This window comes from Eretmochelys imbricata, chromosome 4, assembly GCF_965152235.1.
Source record: "Eretmochelys imbricata isolate rEreImb1 chromosome 4, rEreImb1.hap1, whole genome shotgun sequence".
Classification (NCBI taxonomy): domain Eukaryota; kingdom Metazoa; phylum Chordata; order Testudines; family Cheloniidae; genus Eretmochelys; species Eretmochelys imbricata.
Window position 1 is genome coordinate 135,323,887 of NC_135575.1, and position 27,785 is coordinate 135,351,671.

The following is a 27,785-nucleotide window of genomic DNA, read 5'->3' on the forward strand; positions in this document are numbered from 1 at the left end:
ATAAATAGTGCTGTCGAGTAATTTTCAATGCATAAAAGAGGTTGGGAAGGATTAACTAGTTCAAAGACTGGATATTTGGAACAAATTGCTCAGCTTGCTGCAGATACAGTGCCCATATTACACACTGAATGAGATCAGTGGGAAAAGAACTGGACCACCATTTCTGAGTTGTTTTTTTTTTTTTACCTTTACTTTAAGTATGTAACTTTCATGCACAAATACCAGAAAGTACAATCAATATTGCCAATGACAGAATAAATATTTCATCCTGTGCAGTGTGGAATATAAGTACTTTGTACTTCCAATTTCTTTATTGTCTTTAGCATATTTGCCAATTAAATAATTGAACACGGGAAGTGGTTAGCTCTGTAGATTAGTAATAGGCTATTTAGCCTTTCACTTTCAGGCTGCAGGGTCCATTACAGTCCTGGGATAGTACTGACAGATATTTGTTATTATGACTAGCCATAGGCATCTGCCTGTTTTGTTGTTGCTTAGGGTTGTGTCACTTTGCATGTCCATCCCTTTACTGTCCTTCATTCAAACTCCACCCACGGGTTGGCCCACTGTGGAGACCCACCCTCCCTGCATTTATCTTGGAAGATACATTTGGGGAACCAACCCTCCATGGCCTTCAAGTGACAAATGCACTGATCCCACTGCATGTCACTGCCCGTGACCTAGAGATGGAGGATTCTGCATCTTGTACCCAATTCCTCAGAGCTATCCAGTCATCTGAAAAAAAGTATGTCATCCAGCAGACTAAATTACACTTGGGTTGAAAAGGCTATGATCATGCTCTCTTTGTCTTTTGATTTATAGAGTATGCATTACTGCCTTCTAGTACCGTTCACTGTAATATGATAAGGCCCCACACAGAGCTGGGAAGGAGCTTTAAATGTACAAGAACAGCAATATCTCTGCCATCCCTAGAGGCCAAAATCCTCACATGACCCTTCTTCTGCCCTTTAGTGAGAGAGCTCTGACATCGTGACAGCTTTAATAGGTAGCCAAGAGGCAGAACAAGAGTAAAAGATCTTTGCAGTCCATCTTGTCTTTCTAAAATTCTGAGGGATACAGGGAGGGAAACAACACACAAGTAGTAACACCAGGACCAAGAAAAGAAAAGCAAGCTTTAAGTGCTATTAAATACAAAAGCTATGGTTAAATAACGTAAGGGCTGTAACACAAACCAGCAAAGCCAGGATTTTCTGTTAGAGCTCATTCTGCTCCACCATTAATTCACAACATTCTGAAGCTTTGACTTTGAATTTCAAAGATTGTGTCTAGTTTGCGTCTAAATATTAATCATGTGTTTTGGGCTTACATCACTTGCTTAAGAGGTTTTCCTCTCCTTTTTAATATTTTTTTTTAGAAAGGTTCTTAAAAATGGCCTGATGTTAGCAAGTAGACATACACATATTTAGAATTAAGCAGAAAAACAAAATAAACATAGAAGATCTGGAGAAAAGAAATGTTCCATCTATCCTAAAAAAGTAGACATATCTCCACAGTTAATAGTAATAATAATAATAATTAATAATACATACAGGAATAACAATATCTTCCATTTATAAAGCACCTTTAATCCCAAAGCACTTTACAAAGTAAGGGCCTGATTCTTCACCCATGAAGTCAATGGAAGTTTTGCTACTGATTTCAAGGGGACCAGGATTGGGCTCTTAAATTGATATTTAACATATTCAGAGGGATCCCTTCACCCATTACTAAAATGTGGCCATCTCTGTGGTAGCTGTTTTACAACTCAGAGGAAGTCCGCACAACAGTTTAGATTGGGAAATGAAGAAAAAAAAATCTTTTCAAGTTTAGAAAAATAACATGCAACTGATTTTGTGTTAGCGCTGTACTTTAACCCCTCCCCAAAAAACTAAACTGACCAACAAACAAAATGCCCTCTTAAAATCTTTCCCCTCCCCCCCACAAAACAGTCAGAGCTTTATATAATGGTATAAATTAGAAACAAGGTTACTCACCGTGGAGGAGTCACTGCTTCCGTTCCCAAGCGTAGCTCCCTCAGCACAGGTGGGTAGGTGGGTAGAAAGTTGACTAGCCCTGCCCCCATCTATGACATCACATTCTACCTCATAAAAGGTAGTGAAAGTGCTCTGAACTCCAGTCTGATTTCCGAGAGATACAGAAAAGAGAGAGTGAGAGAGAGAGCAAGAGAAATATTGTACCCTAGTGCAGAGGGGAGAAGAGGAGAAAATGTGTGCTGAAGGAGCTATGCTTGGTAAAGGAAACAGGGACTCTTCCATGGTGAGTAACCCCACTGTGCAATTCCTCTCACTTGCTCCCTTACCACAGGTAAGAAAATTACCGAACAATTTGCTAAGAGGGGAAGAGTGAGCTATGGTCCTATATGATGAAAACTAGAAGGGCCAGGAATGGCTACCCTGTTGAACCATGATTGCACTAGAGTGGGCTAGGGAATTTGGCAGAGGGATTAAAAAGTAACATTTCTGTGTATCTTTTTAAACACTGGGAACGCACATATAAAGGTGATGTAAGCAGTTGGAATTTCACCGACTTCAATGGGAGTTACACACAAATACACTAGGGTTGAATTTGGTCCATACAGAAGTCAGAGGAGAGTTTTAGCCAACCGTTTTATAGAAATCAGATGAGAGGGCAGGGAACCTTCACTAGCATGAAAGTCCAAACATTGTGGTCAGAGAGAGTCAACTTTCTCTCACCCTGCCTGCCTGAGCTGAGAGAGCAAGTGAGGGGAATGGTAAACATTCTGGGCAAACATTTATTTACAAAGCACACTTTAAAGTTCTATAAAGTATCAGCAAAATTACACAAAGGTGATCGCTTTAGAGAGTGTATATTTTAGTCTAGTAATTGCACACAATGGCACCTTCTAGACTGAAGCCAATTCTCTCAGAGGACAACTTCCCTATAACCAGAATTGTGGTTTACAAATGGGAACTTTCATTCTAATTCTCTCTAAATGGAATTTTGCTCTATCAAATTCTGTATAAAGCAGGTTTGACAATACATATTACCATTATCCATTACAGTTTTGATTTTCTTATAACCCAACAAGGCGTCCCAGCTAAAAATGTAGTATATTTACTATGGGCTAAATCTACCAGCCTCCCTCATATTGAATAGTACCTCCATCAGTAGGTAGCCACACTGCTTCCAGAGTAAGGGACTACTCAATGTGAGCAAGAGCAGTAGAATCTGGTCTGATTTTTTTTTCTTGATGTATAAGGAATGCTCTTAAGAGTCAGCATTACAAAGTTACACTGAGCAAATACTGATATTTTCCCTTAGGATCTCAGTTGCTACAAGGATAATGTAAATTGTAATCTACCCAGGATTATTCTTCAGTTTCACTAATGATTAATGTGCATCCTCTGCTCTGCTTGTGTTGGTTTTGGTTTTCCCCCTCTTCCGCTATTGCAAAAGAAAGTCTTTTTGATAATGGCTACTACCAATCACTTCATTTAAAAACAGAGGTCAAGGATATTGCCTCTTTATCTGAACATCTTTCACTATATTTGGAAATGCAACAGCATTTTAACATTCAAAGTAAAAATTAAAAGAAAAGAGAGAGCAAGAACAACTTTACCACCTTGATTAGCTCCTCCAATCTGGCTTGTTCTACCTATCTTAAGCAAGAGCTACTGTAACTGTAAGAGGCGAAATATGAGTTCAGGAACCCAATGCAAAACTAGGCTGCATCTGAATGATGCAAAGTGATGATGGGTGCTGTAACTTTAGGTTTATAATTGAATTAAGGATCAGGATTTCTAACTGATTCCTGGTTAAATGATGTCTTTAACCTACGTCAATGTTTAAAGAGGGAAAAATAACTTTTCTGCCTTGTAATAGGACTGGATTGAGTTACGTCCATCTGAACCTTATGACCTACTGCTAAAGGCTTTCCACATTTTGGTGAATCTTCAATCAGTTGGTGGAGACTTCATTGTTACCTTTTCTAACCAACATGGGTTATTACTAATCCTCCAAATGGACAGGGAAAATTTATCTTTTAAAGGCCTTTGAGGTAAAAGGTAACTGCTGTAATCCAATCAGGTCACAATCCATAGGATTGTCTTGACCATTGCACTATTGTTGATTTTGCCAAATGAAGTAGGAGCATATTCTAAACTCTTCAGCAGATATCAGAACTTCAGAGGCCCAAGCAAATAGTAGTTGGCATGGTAAGACTAGATTTTGTGGGGAGATGCAAATTGTCATTTAAATATTACCCTCAAATGGAAATGCCATAGCACAGAACCTTCTGATGGATGGTGATGGCCAAATAAATTCTCCACTAATAACCTATTATTAAAAATGAGGCCGTCAGATCCCACAGTGATAGCATGGTATAAATACCTAGAAAGATTAGGTTTGATGATATACTATTAGAAAATGTGAGAGGGCATTTCGGTTTGCACAGTGGAGACCGCACCTGGTGTACCGCTTTGGGCTACTCAGTATCGGAAAGACTTTGGTTGAAAAAGAAGAGGAAATGCAGAGAAGAGTAAAACAATAGTGAGCAGCTTGACGGGATTGATTTAGGAGGATATACATAAAATTTGGTTAAACAGAGAACTAAGTAAGAACTACTACAATGAACTACAAACACTTGCAGGGCAGTATATTTCAGAAGAGAGAGAAATTGCTCCTAGTGTGCCAAAGAACTATATCTATGAGTAACTGGAAGAGCATATGCAAAGTTGAGTATCAAGAGGAACTAGATGAGGGCTTTTAGGTTGTCAAATCACTTCCTAAGGGAAGTGGTTGCAGCTCTGTAGCCTAACGATGCTATAAACTTAGTTCAGCTAATGATTTGACATCTTGCACCTAACTGTCTAGCAGCCAGGAGCTGGATTTGTCCAGGTTTGGTTTCACAACAATCATCTGTCAGATAAAACAACAACAAACTTGCTTAATAAGAATTTGGCAGAAGGTAATAAATGAATAGGCTCTATTCAGGCATTGGCGGGTGCCACTGAGATAAAGTTTGAATGCTTTTCCTCAAGATTGTGGACGGCTGAGAAAAATAATGACTGCTTAGAAATACCAGCCCATGGATGTGCTACTGCTCCAGCTAAGGAAGGTAAAAACTGATATACCATGAGAAACTCAATGACGACTTGGAATAAAATATCACACTCAAGGCATGTCAAGATGCCAGGTTCATAAGGGTCACTAAGGGTCAAGACAGAGACCTTAACTCCACACCCCAGAAAAAAATTCTGTTTTGCTGTTGTCGTGGATTAAGTTGGTTCTGATGGATGGATAATGAAATCCATCTCATTCATCACATGTCATATCCAAGGAATGGCCAAACAGATAATATCCCATATGACACTGGATAGAACATGCAAGTCCTGAAAGCTTTTAAAATTGGTAGATAACATGTTGAATTTAGTTATTGGTATGTACGAGAATTCTTGGTATGGTCTATTAGCTCAGCGCTGGATGCAGTCAACATACCTTTGCCAGATTATCCTAAAGATCTAATAGGGCCTTTAATGAGGGCAGGGCAAACCATTTGAATTTGTTGCCTCATTTTCCCAGTCTGTAAAATTGGGGTATTACTACTTACCCAGCTCACAGGGTATTTTGATGATGAATAAATTCATGTTCAAAAGTACACAATTCTAGGCATTATCATTTTTAGGGTATTTTAGAAGGATTGGTCCTACGTCTGTGTCTTAAATCAATAAATATTGGCCTCACATATAGGGAGCTGGTTTGTAATTCAAGGCTAATGGTGTGATGTGGAGGATAGACATATGTTTTCCTTTCTCCTGAGAAATTCATGAATAAAAGCAGCCAGATTACATCTGGTGACTGGAAGAAATGACTTAAGAAGTTTGACACACAAGAGACTCTGAACTTTCCTAATGCAAAGGCTGATTTGCTGCTTTTTTCTTCCTAAAGTTATTCTTACATAGTTTGTGTGATGGAATTAAGTTTCCCTGGTGAGTTTTATTGAGTGTTTTATATGCTGTTTTAAGTATTTTCCTTCAGTATTTGTGATTAGTTGGAAAAACTGTGTGAAGTTTCTCCTTAAGGGTATGTCTTTGTGTGTGTGTGTGTGTGTATTATCCATCTGCAATGAAAGTTGTCAAGAACCGTAATTAAAGGGAAAGAGATTGAAGAGTCTAGTCTGAAGTTATTATTTCTTTAATATCACATAGAAGACCACTTAGCAGTATTTTGGAAGTGGGATTAAGTCTCACCACTACACAGATCAGAGTGAAATAATTGGTAGAACTGGAGTTTCACTGTATATTATCAATCAATTCTGATTTTATCCAAAAATCTCCTTCCATTATTATGTTGAATCTTTAGGTGCTCCAGGCCAGGTCTGCCATTTCCCCATGCATGCCATTTAGCTAAATGCTACACCTAAATATGGTCAGATTTAAAGTAATGGGATGGACACTCAACCCTAATTTCTGAGCTGGGGACATAATCTGGCTGCAACTGGGGAAATCTCAACTGCTGTAATGCTGGTGGACACAGATCCTAAACCTTCCACTCGCTCTCAGAGAAGGGAGCCTGATGGGGCAGGCTGGAGCCTTATTTCTCTACAGAAGTTCTCAACTGCATGGTCCTTAGGGATTATAGCCAACTGTTGTAAATCAGAGCAGCACCCAGGTTCCTCTAATTTATTGAAGGGCTGGGGTAGTTTGAGAATCAGGAAGCTGTAAGTGGCTCTTTGACATTCTCTTCTCCTCCATGCTGATCATATCATGGCACAGGAAAGAATCTAGCCTAGCATTCTAGTTATTTCATGAACAGAAGTTTTTTGATTGTCAGATTTCCTATATTTATATAATGAGAATAGTATATATTGAAATATATAGATTAGTATTGCCTTCAAATCCATAACATACTTGTTTCAGGCATCAGCTTCCAATATATAACTTTTATTTTTTTTCCATTGAATTAAATTGCTCAGGAGTTCTTATTTTTGATATCAGGCTCTTTTTTTCTTTGAAAAACACTCTTAATTGTAAATTTCAGTAAATGTACCGTCCAATAATTCATAAAGTTACTAGTTATTACAGAATATGCACCGTACAGAGAGAGAAAAAAAAAACACTTTAAAATCCCTGTGATTCCAATCATACATGTAGGATCCTTCTATGGCTGTCAATTAATCACAGTTAACTCAAGCGATTAACCCAAAACAAATGAACTAGAATAAAAAAAAAAGCTGTGATTAATTGTAGTTTTAATCACACTGTTAAATAATAATAGAATACCAATTTAAATGTACTATCAATATTTTGGATGTTTCTCTACACTTTCAAATATATTGATTTCAATTAAAACACAGAATACAATTTGTACACTGCTCACTTTATATGCTTATTTCTATTATAAATACTTACACTGTAAAAAAGATAAACAAAAGAAATAATATTTTCAATTCACCTCATACAATACTGTAGTGCAATCTCTTTATCGTGAAATTTATCCATTGTTATTTTTACATATAATTGCACTCAAAAACAAAACAATGTCCACTCAGAATAGGTGCTGGAACTAGGGGTGCTCCTGTACCCCCTGGCTTGAAGTGGTTTCCATTATATACAGGGTATACAGTTTGGTTCAATGGCTCTCAGCACCCCCACTATACAAACTGTTCCAGCACCCCTGCAACTCAGTGCTACCCTTTGTTCAGCCAATCGCTAAGACAAACAAGTTTGTTTACATTTACGGGAGATAATGCTGCCCACTTATTATTTAAAATGTTACCTGAAAGTAAGAACAGGCATTCGCCTGGCACTGTAGTAACCAGCGTTGCAAGGTATTTACATGCCAGATCTGCTAAACATTCATATGCCCCTCATGCTTCAACTTGTACAGTGCAAATATTTGTAACAAAAAATAACATAAAGTGAGCACTGTACACTTTGTATTCTGTGTTGCAGATTAAATCAATATAATTGAAAATGTAAAAGAATACAAAGATAAGTATAATTAATTTAAATTGATATTTATTATTGTTTAACAGTGCATTTAAAACAGTGATTAATTGCAACTATTTCTTTTAAATCTCACGATTAATGAGATTTTTTAAACTGTCTGGCAGCCATAGTTCCTTGTACTATATTCACCGTGATTTAAATTAGATGCAACTACTAACAAACAGAAAGTAGGAATCTTATTATCAATAGCTATGAATTGTGATTAGGAAAAGATTACTATTGTATTTTAAAAAGCAGATGGGAGAACATTCTGTATAAAACATACTGCCGAAAGAGATTTCTTCCAAATCTGAGAGATCAACTGGCCAAGCAGTCCAGCACACAGAGGTCTAAATAAATTTTGGTTTATCAGTCTGTTTTCAAGGGTTTATTTCATGCATTATTCTTCTGTTTAAATTCTAATTCAGTAGTAAAACATACTCAGTTAGTGGCTGGAAACAGGAATATTTAGCTTAGATTCATGATGCTCTCAAATGAAAAGTAGGTGACAGTCTTGGCAGTCTACCAAATCGCTCATTGAGCAAGCTGTCTTTCTTTCACATAACGCTAAACTGTTACCCAGTTAAAGCAAGGATTAAATTGCTGTAGGAAACACAACAGTGGACATCAAGCTCCTGACACAAACATGAAATAAAACTAAATGCAAGCTCAGGGCCAAAATGTATAGTAGACTTTTTGCTGTGAATAGATCGGTTTCAAACCGTGAAAGGAGAGACCAGAACTACTGGTTGTTTTCTCCATAGCAATAAGGGAACATACAGGTCGGTTTTGACGTAATGATATATTTTGATACATCTGCTGGAACACCGAGAAAAGAAGTACCCCAAACTTTTGTGAAACTTGGATTTTGAGCTGGATTCAAACTTCATAGATTACACCCCTTTTCAACAACAACAACAAAAACAACAACAACGTGCTAATGCCTGTTGTGAGGCCATGTATCTGTAATTGACATTTACTTCAATGGGAGAAATGTGGAACTGCACCTCATAAAAGTTAGTCCATCTTAAGGGTGATTCCTGTTTATCAGGCAATAGCTGCACTTTGCACTGAATAAACTCTCTGGCTGAAGACTGAGGAAATGAACTCTGAAGTTGAGGTGCTTATTATCCCAGGATATTGTAACTACTGATTAATAAGAAATGCCTACTACTACTAATAATAATAATAACAACAATTAATAATGAGGCTGTCAAACTTATTATTAATTATTATTATTATACAGGAATTTTTTTTGTAAATATTCAAAAGTTCGTATGCTAAAGTACAAAACCACATGGGCTGCAACAAGAAACAAAGCAGGAGATTAAATTCTGGCCACATTGAAGTCAATGGGAATTTTGCCTCCCTCACTGCAGAATCTCAGAGCCCAGCCCAAACCCAAATATCTACACTGCAATTAAACGGCCCATATCCTGAGCCCTATGAGGCAGAGTCAGATGTCATCGGCCAGCCGTGGGTGTTTAATTGCTGTGTAGACAATTTTTGGCCAGGATTTGACTCAAGATCTTTAGCAGGTAATTAAAAATCATTTTGGGCATTTCAGCCTCTATTCCCCTATTTCCTTATTATTTTATGTCTCTCCCTTTATATCTTCCTTGCCTCCCTATGCTTCCCTCACTCCAGGTTAATAAGGCTCTTAATCACAGAAGAGCTCTCAAATACGGTTTTCTTAGACTGTGTTTCAAAACTCAACTGGGAGACAGGGAGTTGGAGTCTCACAATCTAAACATAAACCTACTGGTTCAGATCACCAGCTGGTATAAATCAGCACTCAGCACAGGCCATTGAAACACATGGAGTTACACTGATTTACACCAGTGGAAGACCTGATGTATGAGATTTACCTGGGGAAAAGAGTCTTGTTGATCGGTAGGCAGAGAACATCTTGGGATGGAAAGATCAAGGGAGAGATGGAAGGGAAGTTAAGGGAGAAAGGATTGAGAGAAAGGGGGGGAATGATTTAAAGGGCTCTTTCCTCTTATTGAAATAATTTCCCTTTCAGGAGTTTGACAGCCTCATTTTCTTTGCTTTTTGATATACTTTTCAGCCTATCTGTAGGTAAGTCAATGATACCAACAAAATCTTCATATATGAGGTTAATGTCATATTGATGTAGAGAGAGAGAGAGAGAGAGACTGGGCGTGTTCTTAGGTTTGAATGTAAAATACACTGCACTACAAGTAACTTACTGAGAATATAAAGAAATAGAAATTTCACTGAAAAGGCATACATCATATTATGCAATAACTTCAACATATCACATAAAATGGAACACATTTTCCCTTGCCAGAACAGAATTAAGGTAATCGGAACAGAGTATTTATGTCTCTCAGGTTCTATTCATTTTATATTTATTCACTGTATTTGGAAACACGGATTAACATTCCTAATAAAGTAGAAAGTCAAGCAGAGTTTGTATTCCCCAGAACCAGTGGTTCTGAAATCACAGCTAAACTTCTGGATGAGGGAAATGGTGAATTATACGGTGACTCCTTGTAAATACAGATGTATGTTATAGTTCCATCTCCTCCAAAATTTGTAAATGTCAAGTGCCAGGGTGATTGTTACATCACAAAAATTAATTGAATATAATGCTACACATCAGTTTCCTGCAATAGTGAATGGTTTGGGGACCACGAACTCTGGATTTCCACTGCACTTTCAAGATCATTGTACTGTATGCAAGTTGCCAAATAACTGTTGTTCTTTTTTATGCAAATAAAGTAGTATTTATTTGCAGCTGGCTATCCAAGAGAGAATGAAGAACAAGATGGAAGCAGAAGTGGCAAGTGGATAAGTAGGCTACAGATGCAGATGTGGATTTGGACATCTGATCTCTGGATAGTCCCGAGGTCGGCAAAAGAACATACAGTACCCAGCACTTAAAGATGTAAAGCATGTTTTATGCTACCAGAAAAGCAGTGGATTCATTTTGATTCACCAAGCTCTAAGATATCAGTCTCAAAAAGGAATGTACAAAAGATCAACTTTCTGCACCATCTCCATTAAGTCTATGACGGAGTAACAACTGAAGAAACAGATACGGCAAGCTTAGGTTTCTGCCAATGCCATTAACACTGTCTTTGGAGTCAACTCAAAAGCTAGTAATTTGAATGGCTGAAGTTAGCATTGCTTTGTACTGCAAGTGAATGCAAAAAAAGACAATGGTGATGAAGCCTGGGAAGCAGCAGATGTTAACAATGCCAGCTTGGGAATGAAGAAGTCAAGCATTCAGTCACTTAAATTTCACAGTGTATGATGATGTTTCAATACAACTGTATGTCAGAGGTTCACAATGGCCTGTTCAACATCCACATACAATAAATAAAGAGAACTGGAAAAGAAATAAACACAAGCACAAAAGCCAAGCTGAGAGAAGATCTAATTTGGGCAATTGTTATAGATGGATGGGTGTGAAAGCTAAATGGGTATGGAAAGCCGGACTTGTATGGCAGCAGGTAAGATAAGGTCTGAAGCATTTGGTATGTAGTACACTTGTCAGTGATATAAGGAAAGATCACTCATTCAACACCAGGAACATGAAAAGGGATTTTCATTGCTGTGGGAAGATCAAGGTGTTAAAACTACACTACTTTGTACATCTGCCAAGAGTTGGAGACCATCTGCAGGAGAGGCACAGGTGGAGTACAGTGCAGCAGCTTCCTTCTAGGACTGCATGCATGCTTTCGAAATAATAGTTCCAAGTAGCCCAGCCAAGTTTTAAAGCTGCATACTGTGCTTTGCAAAAAAATCATTGTTTTATATCTATATTGAACAAAAGGGCATATGTTTTGTTCTCAGTTAGCTTTCGGAAAGCCCACTGATTTCCCTTGGGGGCGTATGGATAAAATAGAGGGCAAAGCATGTCCCAGAAGTCCTCAAATTTGATTGGCTTTAAACAATGAGAGGTTTTTGGGTTTTTTTTCTCCCCAAAATGGCATTTTCAAACAAACTTATCCAAAGTTTTCCCAAATCCCTGTCATCTTGAAAGCACAGTGGGGCTCAGGGAATATAGTATACACTGGTATATGCAAGAGGGAATACAGCATACACACAGTCTATATGCAGCTTGGACAGTGACCAAACTGTGGTTCGGCCAAACCTACTGTGAGCAGCATAAAGAAAAAAAATCATGAAGGGCAGGAAATGCTAGTACTTTTTGCCACTGGTCTCACAGAGACAGATGGCTCAAGGTGAGGTGAAGGGGAGAAAACATCTTTTAAAATGCAGCAAAAACAGTTTATGTTCTGACTGCCTCTACACATTTCTAATCTGGGCAACAAATGTCTGGTGATTGCGGATAAAACATTTGCATATTCATTAAAAATTACTGGAACAAGCAAATGGAAGGAATTAGAATATGTAATTTTTTAGGTTTGGCAACTGTATTTGGAAACAGCACATAAAAAGTAAAATATTTTGCTGGCCTTCCAGAGTTTTTGATAAACCTAGTATGCATTGGAACCTGAGTGAATGAAATCCTGTTAGATATTACCATCTTAACAATATGCACTCCATACAGAGCAGTGCTGGCTCCTGCTCAGAGGAGGGAAATTACCAATACTAACAAAGGAAACTAGATTTACAATAAGCAAATATACAAAAGCTCCAAATAATTATAACATTCACGGCTTGGCAATGAGTTTCTAGACTATGAAATTACCTTTCTTTTGGGGGAATGAAGATTTGACAAGGTTACTATAAACAAAGGGTAATTGGAAAATCAAATTGCTCGACACAAGTTATTGTAAGGTCTGGAATAATGGAGATAACATTTTAAGAAGCTTGCTTATGACTCACTATTATTTTTGTCTTTTACAGTCTTGTCACTGAAAACACTCCCTGGCAAATTGAACCATGGGATATGTAAACTGCTAAATACAAATACCAGCTTACCCCTGATACAATAAGTTCTCCTCCGAGATTCTGCACTTCTGCCTTCACCTTGCTGCAGATATTGAGCTGGTGGCAATAGAGGGCAATGCGCTGCAGATATGCCAATAGATCCTGCTTGCAGGCTGAATCAGGGCACTGCAAGGGGGGAAAAAATAAGCAACACTGATTAGATCTAGCTCAGTTTATCTGTTCATTATACAAAGGCAATCCAAGGAAACAGTAGCACTGTTGACGCCATGTTAGATTCATCCATTTCACTTAACCCTTTAGTGAGGAATTTGATGAGAGCTGAAAGCTATTCTTTCTGTACCTCTTCTATAGCTTGAGACTCATAAATTAAAATGTGAAGATAGCCTGGGTGCTTTACAAAAATAATCTCTTTTTGTCACTTACCTGATGAACTTAAAGAAAACAAACTAATCTCTGTAGATGTTTTTCTTAGGGCATCATTCAGTTTGTAATAAACATAGGAGTCTACTGATGCATAATATACTAGTCCATCTATACTGGAAGGAAATTATTTATAGTAATATACAAAACATTATAGAAGATACTTTCAGGCTTGCAGCCCTTAATAAGAAGGAAATGAAATAATTTGGTCTCCTTGCCTGTCTAAGCAATACTTCTCACTACTACTGGTAGGCCATCTAAAGTACTGTACCATTTTGACATATTCCTCATGACAAAAGTGTGCAGAGAAAAATTACACTAGGTCAAACTAAGTAGAATTTGTGAAGGTTTCATAATCAATATAACCAGACAAGGCCCAAACACAACTCATTTATAGTTCATTGAAATACACTTTTACAAGGAACTGCAGTAACCCCAACAATAATCAACAGCACAATAAACAGCACCCGTAGTTACTATTCCTAGACTTGCCTCCTGAGCACTGGCCTGTATAATTCACACAAATGAACCAGAGTGAAAAGGTCCCCTTCCGAAGAGCACGTCTCCAATAAACACTTGTCAGAGCTACACAACAAAGTCCGCCTTACAATATTGTTTGACTATGGAGATCAAAGATTCAGAGACTTTTGAACTAGCTTCTTTAGGTCATTAAAATGCTACATTCAATTTTCCATTTTGAAGAGTAAAACCACCACATGACACCTTAAATAAACATAATCAGATTAAACACTCACAGCCCAGTGGCCCCACAACTTCTGTCTAAATGGTTATAATAGCAATGACAAATAAGGCACAAGGGAAAAATGTTTACGGTGCACTTGGATGTAAAACAACAGCACTGGTTACATACACACACTGTGGCCCCTAACTCTGAAAGCAATCACTTAGTTTGCTCCTCTGTCTTTAAGTCTAACAAATAAAAAGAGCTGAAAGAACGAGGAGTACTTGTGGCACCATAGAGACTAACAAATTTATTTGAGCATAAGCTTTCGTGGGCTAAAACCCACTTCACTGGATGCATGCAGTGGAAAATACAGTAGAAAGATATATATATACACACAGAGAACATGAAACAATGGGCTCCATAAAGACTGGGAGTGGATGGGTCATTACACAAAGTAAAACTATTTCCCCATGCTTATTCCTCCCTCCACACACACTCACACAGAGTTACTCTCACCTTCTTGTCAACTGTTGGAAATGGGCCATCCTGATTATCACTACAAAAGGTTTTTTTCTCCTGCTGATAATTGATCACTCTCGTTATAGTGTGTATGGCAACACCCGTTTTTTCATGTTCTTTGTGTCTATATCTTCCTACTGTATTTTCCACTGCATGCATCCAATGAAGTGGGTTTTAGCCCACGAAAGCTTATGCTCAAATAAATGTTTTAGTCTCTAAGGTACCAGAAGCACTTTTTTTTTTTTTTGCTGATACAGACTAACATGGCTACCACTCTGAAAAAAGAGCTGGGAGTTCTTTGGAGACGTTAGGCCAATAGGCCATTTAATCTGTTCTGTACTTATGATAATACCATAACGTCTTCCTCTCGCATAGTTGCAATATCTTTCAAAAGTGAATTCCTAAGAGACCTTTTTTTCCTACTTGTGACAATTTAATACAGTAATATTTATCCTGCTCTTGAGGCCTATGAGCTGAAATAAATGAACTTTAAAACAATATCTCTTGAGAGCTGACAAGGCTTTACATGCAAGTACCTTGAATCAAATTAAGATGTAAGATCTCTCTCATTGGAACAGTAATTAAAAATGCCACAGTCAATAAAAAGTTTATACTCCATGTATGTCTCAAAAGTTCTGTAAAATATCACCATGGCCAAGGGATTAAAAGAGACATCTAACTCTCATATTGATTAAAGACATGACTCAAGCCAATATTCTCTATACAAGCTGCGTGTGTTATGTACCTGACATTTATTTCTTTAAACTTTCCCACCTCAAAAACACCAGAATGAAAACTTCAAGATCATTAACGAGCATTTTACTGCTCTCTTGACAGTGGGAATTACATTAACACAGGGACAGATTTCTCGCTCCTAGGATGTATCCAACAGGAGTGGGCTCCAGAGGGGGAAATGGGCCTCCTGGGTGGAACAGTTCACATCACCAAATCTTTGGGGATTATAGGAAAAAGCTGCAGCTCTGTGTACAGCTCTGGCCCAGAGTATCTTGCAGGATGAGCCTAATGCCATTCCCATGCTCACGTTAGAATCCCTGTGACCAGCAGACTTTCTCCCATTTTAAGGGGAAGAGAAGGATGGTTAGAGGTCACAGCTGTAGGTTTGGAGGGGGATGATAAGGGAGGGTATCTGAGAGGATATCCTCCTAACCTACAACCCCCTCCTATGGGCTTTCCATGTGAGTGGATGATCCAGGTCCTTCTTCCCTTGGGGGCATTTCTCTGTCTTTCTGTCTGTCTGTAATGAAATCATTTTTGAATGCCACATCTCATCCATTCCAATTTTTCAGGAAATTGTCTAGGTATCAGTGGACAGAAACTCATTGGTTTTGGTGAAATTTGGAAAACTGGAAGGGCTAATGGGCAACTCACAAAGGCCTCTGCATCTGGTTAGCAGGCACAGCAGTGTCGACCACCTCTGTAATGGTCAATAAAGGAAAGAACTGGTTCTGGCAGCCAATATAACAATACTTCCTATCTCAGCTTTGCCCATCTGCCCAATACAGTTTGAAAAGTTGACATCCTGAATGACTTATCTCTCAGACAGACAGAAAAGTAAAGAGAATGGTGTGGAAAAGGGGGCACATACAGAGCCCCTAAAATGGAGGTCCCAGTATGACATGAATGGGGGCAATAAGCAATGGGGGCACACAAAGTGCCATGGCATGGCTGGAAAATAAGGGACAATGGTATGGGGTTGGAGATAGGGGACACACAGAAACCCTGAAATATGGGGGGATGGGGAAGCACATGGAGCCACTGCCATGGTGGGTAAGGGGGGCTATAGTGAGGAAGGACTGAGTGAGGGGGAACATTGATTCCCTGGCATTGAGAGAGAACTGGGGACAATGGTATGAGGGATAGAGACCTGGAGGGAACACTGAGCTCCTGGAATGTGGCAAAAAAGGGAACAGGGGCACACAGAATCACTGGCAGGAGGAAGGGGTGGGGTGGGGTTGTATGGAAGCCCTGAATTGGAGGGGGATGGGAGGGTGGTGCACAGGGAGCTTTGGGTGGGGGGAGGGGACAGAGAAATGCAAGGAGCCCTGGCATTTGCAATGAGCTTGGGCTACAGAAGCACCAAAGTGTGTGACCTTTTTATTGCTTTTTGCCATCAACATTCTACTGCAATCATCATTTGTAGCCAAGATTCCTTTGTTCCAGATGAAGACTGTTGTAACTTCTGGGCTTTTCTGGGGTTCTTAGACTAGTTTACAGATTTCCCATAGGATGAAAGGTACAGAAGGGTGTGCGTAATCCCCTTTTAAGTAAGGGCAACAATGAGAAGGCTGGAGTAGCTCGGGTCACCTTGGTGTTTTTATCTATGTTAGCTGATGCTATTATTACTTAGTTGGTTTGATTTCTGAACCAGTGAATTAAAGGGCTTCAGTATCAGCTTCATTCAACTGACAATGATCTTTCCAAACTGACTGGTGCTGTACAAACAGCCTGTTTTCAGCCACTAGATCACAGCACGAGTAGAGACATTCTCTAGAGGGTCCTTAAACCACACAGCTAATTTGTACTGTCCATTCAAAATGCTATTGATTGACTGATTCATATTATATATTTATTTGTTTGGGACATTACCTGATCAGCTACAGCTCGTGCCAATTTGTCCATTCTAGAGCCTGCTTCTGCAATCTTCTTGGCAGCATTAATGACATCAGATGTATTCTTCAATGGCCCTTTACCTCTGGAAAGAACAATATGGTTATACTACAATCTAATTAAATCACGACACAGCTGCAGTGTCCTAACTCAGTATATGATTATTTATTTTATGAATGCCTTCCTAATTTACTGCAACTTCACCTTGGACTTAACTACTAATTATACGTTAGCTTGATTAAGAAACGGGTCTGCTATATTTCCTTTCACATACAAAATGCCTCGCTAGCAGGTTAATTTGATGGTGCCTTCAAGCCCATGAACTATGTTTAATAGTGTGCGCATTTTTAAGTGCTCATTAGGAAAATGTCCCTGCAGGAATACAAAACTTTTTAAAAATTCTGTTATTCCCAGACCAGCGCTTAACACCAAGTCTGACAAGTCTAGTGCAGAAATGTCACATTAGGAAATCTCTTCTCTTAGATTTCTGTCATAAAGCTGCTAAACTACCTGAGGCATAATTCAGTTGCGCTTAAATCCTGCTTGATTTTTTTAAAAAAAACTTTACTACTAATCTGTCTCTCTTGATATTTGTGAGATGATGTGAAAGACACAAGTTCTTACAAATAATGACACCACCTAATTCTTCTATAGTGATTTTCACCCGCACATCCCAAAGTGCTTTAAAAAGGAGGTCCGCATTCCCATTTTACACATGGGGAAACTGAGGTGCAGGAGGGGAAGTGACTTGCCCTAGGTCACCCAGCAGACCAGAGGCAGAACCAGGAATTGTACGCTAGTCTTAAGTCCCAGTCACCTTAACAGTGACTGCCTATGCTTTGCTGTCAATTATATCAAGAGATCAGCACATCTGGCAGTAACACACTCCAGATATTTGGGAGTTATTCCATTTTAACACCACTGAAGCCACTGTAGGCAAAGGAGATGCAAAGGGGTTTTGTTTGTTTGTTTGTTTGTTTTTAGTGGAAGATGTTAAAGGAGACTTTATTGAATCTGGTGTAAACAGATGCACTACAGTCCACTTTGACTTTTTTTTAATTTACTCCAAACATGACAGTGATTTTAGTCTCATTTTCACATTATTTCTCATCTTTCGATGTTAGAAACATCCAATTACCAAACTTTCAGTTTGACGATTAAGGTATTAAAACTTATGCAGCATGTGGTAGAGAAACCTTTGTATTCTGGTCCCCTGAGAAGTTATTAGATCATCACCTCTCCCTTCCAGAACTGATAGTGAGGCATGAGGAACTTTTCATTCTGCTTCAGAAAAGAGAGTTGAGAGATCCAGACCAAAAAGAGATTTTTTTTTTATGTCCCTGTCATGAAGGGTTTAGAGGGATTTTACACTCCTTTCCCATGAAAGATGGGCAGGGGGCTAGATATATTGTAGGGGGAAGAGAAACTCAGCTCTCTAGAGAAAGATCCTTACATGATTCTTCTGCCTAAGGAAATGATTTTTTCCCTTTCGGGTGCAGAAAGGAAGAATAAGGCCCCAGTGGGTTTGGGATTTTTGTTTGCTTGGTTGTTTGTTTTTTGCCTTGCAGAAGTGTGGCAAAACATATCCAAAGCATGAGCTTTGGAGAGGACTTTTTGGTCATTCGCTCCCCAAGACAGCAGGGATTGTAGCACTGCATAGATAACTCTAACTTTAGGAGGGTGCGTTTAATCTCTTGTAAAATGTTCCCCTAGTCTGATTAACAATGTGACTGGATATAAACAAAAATGATTTTGTTTAAATTATAACATTAATTAATAGCCTTTTGATACACTGTAATTAGAAAGAATATTAAAGCAAGGAAAAAAGTCATTGTTATTGACAAGTCCTGATGAAAGTTCCTTCTGGATGAAATCAAGGGCTGCTTTTTTAAAGAAATTCAGTCATGAGAATGAGTTCAGTGGATTTTTTGCCATTATTTTTGATTGACATTAATTGCGATGAAATGTTGAAAGTTCAGCAAGCCTTATGCATTTTGACTCGTGTTAGACAAAAGGCCATTTGAGGGCCTATCAGGTCACACATTATCCTTGCTGCACCACTTCTGCTGAAATTAAAGATGCGCAAATAACTAACAAAACCATACATCTTAAATGGTGAACTGTCCAAAATAACCAGGTGAAAGGAACTATTTGGGCATGTCAGTAACCTGTGCGCTTTAAGCTGGCTTTATGTCCCCCCCAACCAACAAGTCACTAAGGAGTCTCAAATATAAATGTGTGTGTTTGATGTTCTGGCCCGCTGGTAGGAAGTAAAGCACCTCTGTGACTGATTTCACTGGGGCTACTCATGTGGTTAAAGTTACGCAAGTGGTTAGGTGCTTTGCTGAATCGGGATGGAATTGCTCTTGTGCTTAAGTGCTTTGGTGAATTGGTGTCTTAATACTGAACAGTGTTTAAACAATATTGAAGATCTCCTTTGTGTTAAAAGGCAAATACACAGGGCAGTGATTATAGAACCAGCAATATTAGAATTGCTACAGACACATTACTTAAACATAGTAAATACACTCAATGTTCCTTAAACACCATCATAAAGAAATGATGCAGGGTTTCAGAGGAAGCTCTCAGTCCAAACGCTTTTGTGCTTACCTAGTAAAGTCTGTCATTTCCATCATAATCATGCACATCTGCTTTGCCAATACAATGATGTCATTACCACTGTCATCCCACTTGGCCACCTCAGCATCCAATTTGCTCTTTTCTTGGTGGAATATCTCTACTTGCTCCGCAATCTTAGCCTTCTCCTCCTGGGGCAGTTGAGCCATGATAGCCTGGATAAAACGTAGAGTAGTTGCCCATGAAAAAAGGAAGCTAGAAATCATTTTAGTTTCTAAGGGTCTAAACTGGCAAGGTGCTGAGCGCACACAACTTCCAGTGTCTTCAGAGGGAGCTGAGGATGCTAAATCCATCACAGCTGAACTCAGCACTTTTTAGGATAGGATTTTAATTCTGAAAGCTGTAAAGTGAAATGTTTCAGAGTAGCAGCCATGTTAGTCTGTATTCGCAAAAAGAAAAGGAGTACTAGTGGCACCTTAGAGACTAACCAATTTATTTGAGCATAAGCTTTCGTGAGCAAGTGAGCTGTAGCTCACGAAAGCTTATGCTGAAATAAATTGGTTAGTCTATCTAAGGTGCCACTAGTACTCCTTTTCTTAAAGTGAAATGGTGCAGATAGTTTCTTCAGAAAGGATAATTTGACACCGAACAAAGAGACTCCCGGGGACTCCATACAGAATAGCAGAAATCAGTCAAAGCTTATAGTGCCAGACGCTTACCTGGTGCAAATCAACATAGCTCTACTCACTTCAATAGGGTTACACTGATTTATACTAGCACAGGATGTGGCCCCAGCTACAGTGAAATCTGCCATAAATGAGTCCAGTTGTTTTAAGTGGACCAGATTGTTTAGTATAAGTTATAGCATAACCACATGACAAGCAAAATTGAACTGGAAACCTCACAGGTGTGCTTCAGAATGGTCTCTTAAAACAGGGGTTGCCTATTAAAGATGGTCTTTAGAACTGATTTCACTCTCAGAGCATTCACACTATTAAACATTTTTAAATTAAAGTCTATGCATTTAATAACAGGGTCCAAATTTTGTTTTCACTACATCAGCTATTTCAAGAGTAACTGCAACATATTCCTGTAAAACAAGGGATATTTAAAGTCCTTATTAAATCTTTGCAAGTTTAAAGACTGTACATCTATGACATTGCAGACTGAAGAGGGTGGGCCGAAGCCACTACAATTAAACTAAAAGACAGGATTTTTTTATTATATCTGAAACTTTAGACAGATGTAAAATGAAGGAAATACACACTAACAGGCAGCCCCGTAGTTTGACTGAGCTTCAAACACCTCCACCTCTCCATATCTCACTGTCAGTCAGAAACACCCTGGCTTTCTACTCAACTTGAGGTTGAAATAAGCCATGGCATGCAAGGGAGTATGTTTAAAATGAACGTACCTTTCAATAACATTTAGTGGTTTAATTAGTTCTTGGATGATATGCAAAATGGCACTAAATAGGTTGATTCTAATTTGCCTTGACTATCAACAAAGGAAAAGGAAAATTACCAAAAAAATGGCAAAATTATGGAAGTTACTTTTGAAGATGAAATGGACACTTCCAACAATGATTCTCAAGATGAGATACTATTTGGCTTCAGGGTTCTGAAGACTGCATTATGCATTTAATGGGGTGTGACACATTTAAGTGTCATTAAATTTTTTCTTGTTTATGTCACTTTCAATCAGATGAAGTCTTTCTCTACATATTCTTACAATGCTCTTGGCTTTTAAAAATTCACAATTGACCTTTTCCAAAACTGGAATTAAAAAAGGTTATCTATAAACAGTAGATCAGAAAATGAGAAATTTGCAAGTTAATCAAATTAAAATTCATCACATGAGTTTTAATTAGGCCTTATCAATGTAACTCAGCGGTTTCAAATGTTAACACATTAGTCTTTCCACAGAGAAATGCAGTGTAAGTTAAACTCTTTCTCTTTCTCCCCCTCCAGCCCCCTCTAAACACTCTAGAACTGATGAATTCATTGTAACTAATGGGATGTGAAAATAAAGATCTGTATTATCAGGAAGCTAAGAAGACCGATCTGTATTACTTGTGTTTGGTTCCTGTCTTCGTGGACAGTCTAACCTGAGCTTCTCAGTGCTGGTTCAGTATGTCTTAATGACTCTGTTTCGGTTGCTGATGCCTTTCTAAGGAGCCATACCCAGCAGCAAATGCAGATTGTATATTCAAGTTTTATCTCCCTTCAAAGACAGACACCAATCCTTTCCACTGAAATGCTAATAGCTTTTATGGAGTAGGCATATTATACAAATCTATTATAGCCTCTAACTAAAATCCTAACTTTTCTCCAACGAACAGTCCTATATGGCATCCCCCAGGAGGCTGAGTACAGGGGTGCTGGAAAAGGAGAGTCCAAGGGGCCACTGCCCCATCACTTTTGTCCTGCCTCAAGGGTGAGTGATGGTGGGGGGAGCGGGCAGACAGGAGTGAGCGGCGAGCGGGGCCTTGGGGGAAGAAGCAGAGCAGGGGCAGGACCTCCGGAAGAGGAAGAGCGACAGGGCCACCATGGTGGTGCCAGTGACCCCCCTACATCTCGGGAGCCTCCGGAGCTCCTGGCTGACTAGCTTCAGCTCAAGGGGTCACTCAACACAGTGGCTTTTGCGGCTTATGCTCATCACACTGATCATAATCATCTCATTTTCACCTTGTCTTCCTTCTGATGCTGTTGTATCCACCCATTGGATCTTGTCTTATACTGCCTTTGGGGCAGTCACTGTCCGTTATATTTTTGTCCAGCATCTACCACAACTGACAACCACAATAATAACTATAATAGGATTTGAGATTACTCAATTGCTAGCTGGATTAGGCCCTTAATAAGGATGCTATGACTGTCCCTATTTCTCTTCATCTAAATCTATTTTTTTAATTCTAATTTTAATTACTGAAAGAGCAGCATGATCCCATTGCCCCAGGTTTAGCTATGAAAGAAATAAGGACAGAATCTGAATCCACTAAAGAGCACCAGGAAACTGTTCACACTTGAGTTTATTTCAGCACTCAGTCTTTCTGCATGCATTAAACATTATGTAACACTCTTTAAACCATAAAAACCTCTCAGATATAACTGCCATGGTCCCTGGGAAGGCTGCCTCTTCTGAGACCCTTTGCCAGTCCCCTAAGTGCTCCCCTTTCTAGTGACAGGCCTGTTCCTCTACCTCTCTTTGGAGGGGACCCTGTGATCTGACCTCTCTCTGACAGGGTCTCTGGGGTCCAATCTTCCTGGTTACCAACCACAATACATAGCAGGCCTAACAGGTTTGGCACCTGCAAATGTTTTTTCTCCAGCACCTGGTGGGCAGCAAGAGCACACAGTGACACAGAAACAACTTTTTTTTTTTTTAAAGTAAGATTTATTTGCCAAAAGGTTCACAGCACTCAGACATGGATATAAAACAGAGAGCTCTGCGTGCCCACTATTTTACCTACATTTGGCGTTCCCCTCAAGGTAGACATGACATAACCTCAGTGCCTCTGTTCTCCTGGGGACCAAGTTACAGCCTGCTTGCTGCAGACCCTGCTCCTCCTTCAGTCTGTGTCAGCCTGCAGCAGCTGAGAGCTTCCCCCTTCCTTTCAACATCTTTTGCTCTCCAGATTCTCAGCCTTGGCAATCAGCTAAGCAGGGTTGGGACCAAGAAGTTGCTGTCGCTAACCTGGCTATGGTGTTTTGGTGTTTGTTGGGATGCTCCCCATCTGGGCTATTGTGTTTCCAGTTTGGTTCCCCTAATAGCTCTCTTTTGATCCATCTGAAGAGTATGTAACCCACCATAAGCAAACATATAGAGGGATGCACAATAGTAATAAAAATAAAACAGAGATTTTCCAGTTCTCCACAATGTCTCTTCACTGCTTCTGTACCAGGTTAAAAAAGGGGAGGATTTTAAACTCTCTTTCCAGTCAAATACATGTTCACGTGGTGTGTTAACAACATAGTATTCACTGGATTTCTTATCTGAACTGAGGAGCCTACTTAGCAAAAGGTAAACATTAATCAGAGGGTGGAATAATCCTGAGGGTCACCCAACTTCATTTCTCCAGCATCTCTGACCCCTGAAGCACTTGTCCACTCCATTTGCAATCGCCGTGCCTACGCTAAGGTCACAAATCACAATGTCTCCAGTTTATCATGATATAATTACGCTGGTAAAATTACATTGACTCAGTAACAAATGTCTTCAATTACAATTAGGTTACAGAGACTACTCAGCACCTTAAACAGCTTTCCTAGACAAGTCAGCACACTGAGAAACATGACAAATGTAAGATATCTTCAGATACTGCACATTGTGCCCTGACGTTGGTTTGTTTGTTTTAAATTTCGTGAATACTCTCCGCTACAGTACATTCCAAATGTGCAAGGCCTTTTACTATAGTTCTAGCTTGAGCAAATAACTGATACAAGACATCACATAATCCTGACAAAAATCATACAAGAAACTTGGCCCAAATGTACTGCAAGTGAAAAGACCTAAATAAATATCTATGCCTGAAAACCAAAATTCCCAGCCTTCTTGCTGAAGTGACCCCCAAAATTTTAAATCTCCCAATTTGCTTTCAGAGGCATACCTTTTCATTTGGAGCTGAATACAGAGTTGACGGGGTACACGGATTTTATACTCACCCTTGCACTCTGCCCAGCAATAAGCTGGTCATCCTCAGTCTGAACACTCGTTCGGCTGCGGACATCATAATCTTCTTGTTCAAAGTCTGAATCATCCTCTAACTCTTCAGGGGTCTAGAAAAAGCGAGAGAAATAGAGAGAGGAGAAGGCAGTGATGACGGGCTTATAAAAGATACAGACAAACTCCAGTGTACAGTAAGTTCTTATTTCATCGACTACCTGCCCAGGAAACACTGTTTCTTTTTTTCTTTTAAATTAACTTGTCTGCCCAGGCAGTCAGGACCTGAAATTGAATTGTCCTCAGAATTAAGTTGTTCCAACTCTGGTTTCTTTCACATTCATCATCGCCTTGCTGTGATTTCTCTTAACTCAGTTAACATGATGAATGCAGTCTCATGAACGCATATCTTTTGGATGTATTCACCGCCGAAATGCAATATTTCAAAATAATGCTAATTGGTCTATAAAGGGAGACTAATACTATTAGAGTGCCAGAACACCCTGCCTAATCTTCAAGAGAGAAAGTAAGTACCTGGGAAAAGGTAACCAACAGACTGGTAGAAAAAGAGAAGTCCTCAAAGCAAATGCAGGGTTTCCCCTCAAAGGAAATGTAGATGATCTGGTCAATTATTTTTAAAGCAGGTATAAAGTTTTGAAACATGCCATCTTGGTGGTGATGGAAACTAAACACTCTGCATAGTCCTAGGCCTTTGTAACTTCTTCCCCAGGTCCATTGAGTGAAAGATTGTTAGCTTTCAGGGCATGCTGCAAGATACACCTTTTCTCCCTTGCCCAAGAGAATTGGGTGTTGGACAGGGCTGAGCAGTGGTGGTGTGAGCTCTGTTGCGGGTCACTTGGGGAAACCAATTAGTTTTTGTTCTATTTATGTTGTCACTAGGTTCTTTGATCTAGTGACTGATGGAGCTATTTATTTATTAGTGTAGTTTTCCAATTTGTTTTGCATTGGATGGGTGCTCTTGTATTGTAGTTTGGGGGGAAACACAATGACTAAATAAAAATATAGCAATACATTATTAATATTAATATTTAAACAATACACATATTTAACAATATATTGAATAGTTAATAATATTGCTAGGAGCTACTCTATCCAAATAAATAATCATAATAACAATATAAACAGAGAGATCACAGGTGTCGCCCATTCCCAACTTCTGGCAAACAGGCTAGGGACACCATCCCTGCCTATCCTGGCTAATAGTCATTGGTGGACCTGTCCTCCATGAACTGATCTAGTTCTTTTTTGAACCCTGTTATAGTCTTGGCCTTCACAACATCCTCTGGCAAGGAATTCCACAGCTTTATTGCGATTGTGCTTCCTGTATGGTTATGTGCACATGACAAGAAGAGGCCATCTTCATTTGACTTTTAGAGTGTGAATTAAATATGAGATTTGACGTTGAGCTCTGAAGGAAGAAATACAATATGACAGTATAGATATGAAACTTTGGCAGAATCACTGAAGGGATGCATGTACAATTAGTGTATGTAACAGGTTACACAGAAGATAAAGTGGAGGTGAAAATATAAATTGTCTTTTCTTTTCTACTACTGGGGAAATTGTTGAATGCTATCCATCATTATAAAATCCCACTGTCTGGTTCTGTTAATATTGTATGTGCTACAGTCATCTCTCAACTGCCTAACAGCTAGACTGTGACATTAAAATCTGCCCTCAATAAGGGACAATGTGTAGCAGATCCAGTCTAGGAGCAAACCAGAAAAGGACTTGTACCTCAAAGTCCAGCTCTTCATCAGCTCACCCCTTGCTCTAAGTGCTTTTCATGAATCAATTTATTTCACACCCACCATGCACTCAGCCAGCTATTGTGGCTGTCAAATAAGGGTGGAGCCAGAGCTCCTCCTCATTCCTGCTCCTCTCAGCTCCCTTTACTCCCAGTTGCTCACAGGTGACAATACTGGTCAAATAGTCTCTCCTCTACCGCCCACAGCCAAAGTTGCAATCTGGGCAGGGTAGTAAGGGGGTCTTGTAACTACCCTATGCAGCCAGGAAAGGGCTGTGATAATCCAGCCCTGAGAGAACAGCCTGGGAGAACAAACAAAACAATGTGGACAAATGACATCAATTTAGGGCACAGGAGGAAGTCTGTGAAAGAGGTAAGGCATACTCAGAAAGCTCTGCATTTAAGTGGTTTACGCCTAAGAAAGCATTCTGAAACAAAACACAGTCGTTGCTTTAAAATCTGATATTTGTTGTCTTACAAACCACAGTACTCAAAAAAGGGAAAAACATCCAATTTGGTTTAGGTGGTGAGCTTAGAAAAAACAACCCCTCGCCCCGCCAAAAAAACCAACAAACCGTTATCATGCAAAAGAAGGGACACTTTAATAGAGGTATTTTTGTGTAACAATATTCTACAGTAGTTATATGGAACCTAAATACCTCCTCCATGCACAGCTCAGATCTAGCCCCAAGCTAGCTTTACACATCCATCCCATTTTCTGTTAAGGTTTTCAACTCTGGAGGATGAAATGTCCTCATTTTCTGCTGAAGCTGATTCTTTTCTGCATTAAGATCAACAATAGCAATCAGCTGGTTTTAGGCCCACATTCAAAATGATTGGCATGCTTTGGCATGTGCCCAACTTCACACCCACTACGTCAGGTATGCACAAAAGGGTGAATGCACTTTTGAAAATTGGGGCCTAAAACCGACTAATCAGCTGACTCTTTAGTTTGTTATTTACTATTGCAACATTGCTTTCCCGCAGCCTGATCTCTTAGGTATACCGCCGGATGCTAACTAGCTCTTCAATTTGCTTGGAGACAAGGAACAGGGATACAAACCACACTTTTATAAAACACATATTTTGACTTTTAAAGTACATGCCTTAGGCAGGGTCTTACAAAAAGTGTCATGGGGTCTTTAATGTCTGTGCACAGCAGACAGGATCTTGTTTTTAAAAACTAATCTCCGAGGCTCACAACAGTGTCTGGAACTCAATTAGTTTACTTTGGAAGAATGAAGGACTGATTAAATCCCGTCAGGACATGAACCTGTTGCTATTGTAACACTGACAGTCCCTGGTTGTCAGTGGGCGGGATCGAACCTGGGACCTCTGGAGCTTAGTGCATGAGCCTGTACTGCATGAGCTAAAAAACACATGGCCCTTAGCTAAGGCTGTAGAGCAGACTCACTAATCTCTCTAACTGGTCTTGGTGCCACGAGATGGGACAGAACACCACACCCAGGAGGTGTGTGGGTTACATACTTCCTTGAGCTGAGGAAGTGCGTCCCAAGCTTCAGAGACTTCCCAGTTGAAATCCAGGACGAGCCCCCACTTGTAATGCCGACAGAGCCTAGTTGTCGGTGGGCAGGATCAAACCTGGGAGCTTAGTACGTGAGACTCTACTGCATAAGCTAAAAGCCACATGGCCCTTAGCTAAGGT

The 27,785-nt window shown here is 39.4% G+C and overlaps 1 protein-coding gene across 4 annotated transcripts in view; it reads right to left on the reverse strand.

Annotated features, from left to right (window-relative positions):
- CTNNA2 (catenin alpha 2) overlaps positions 1-27,785 on the reverse strand; it is a 715,434-nt gene that overhangs the window by 24,555 nt on the left and 663,094 nt on the right. For 2 of the 4 annotated variants that reach the window (XM_077814694.1, XM_077814692.1), the window contains 4 exons: positions 24,354-24,467; positions 19,723-19,904; positions 17,092-17,197; positions 12,891-13,025 (listed from right to left, as the gene is read on the reverse strand). In XM_077814694.1, coding sequence (XP_077670820.1) covers positions 12,891-13,025; positions 17,092-17,197; positions 19,723-19,904; positions 24,354-24,467 — 537 coding nt within the window. Of the gene's footprint in view, positions 1-1,994; positions 2,139-12,890; positions 13,026-17,091; positions 17,198-19,722; positions 19,905-24,353; positions 24,468-27,785 lie in introns of all 4 variants that reach the window. The other 2 variants (XM_077814691.1, XM_077814693.1) reach the window with 2 other exon arrangements.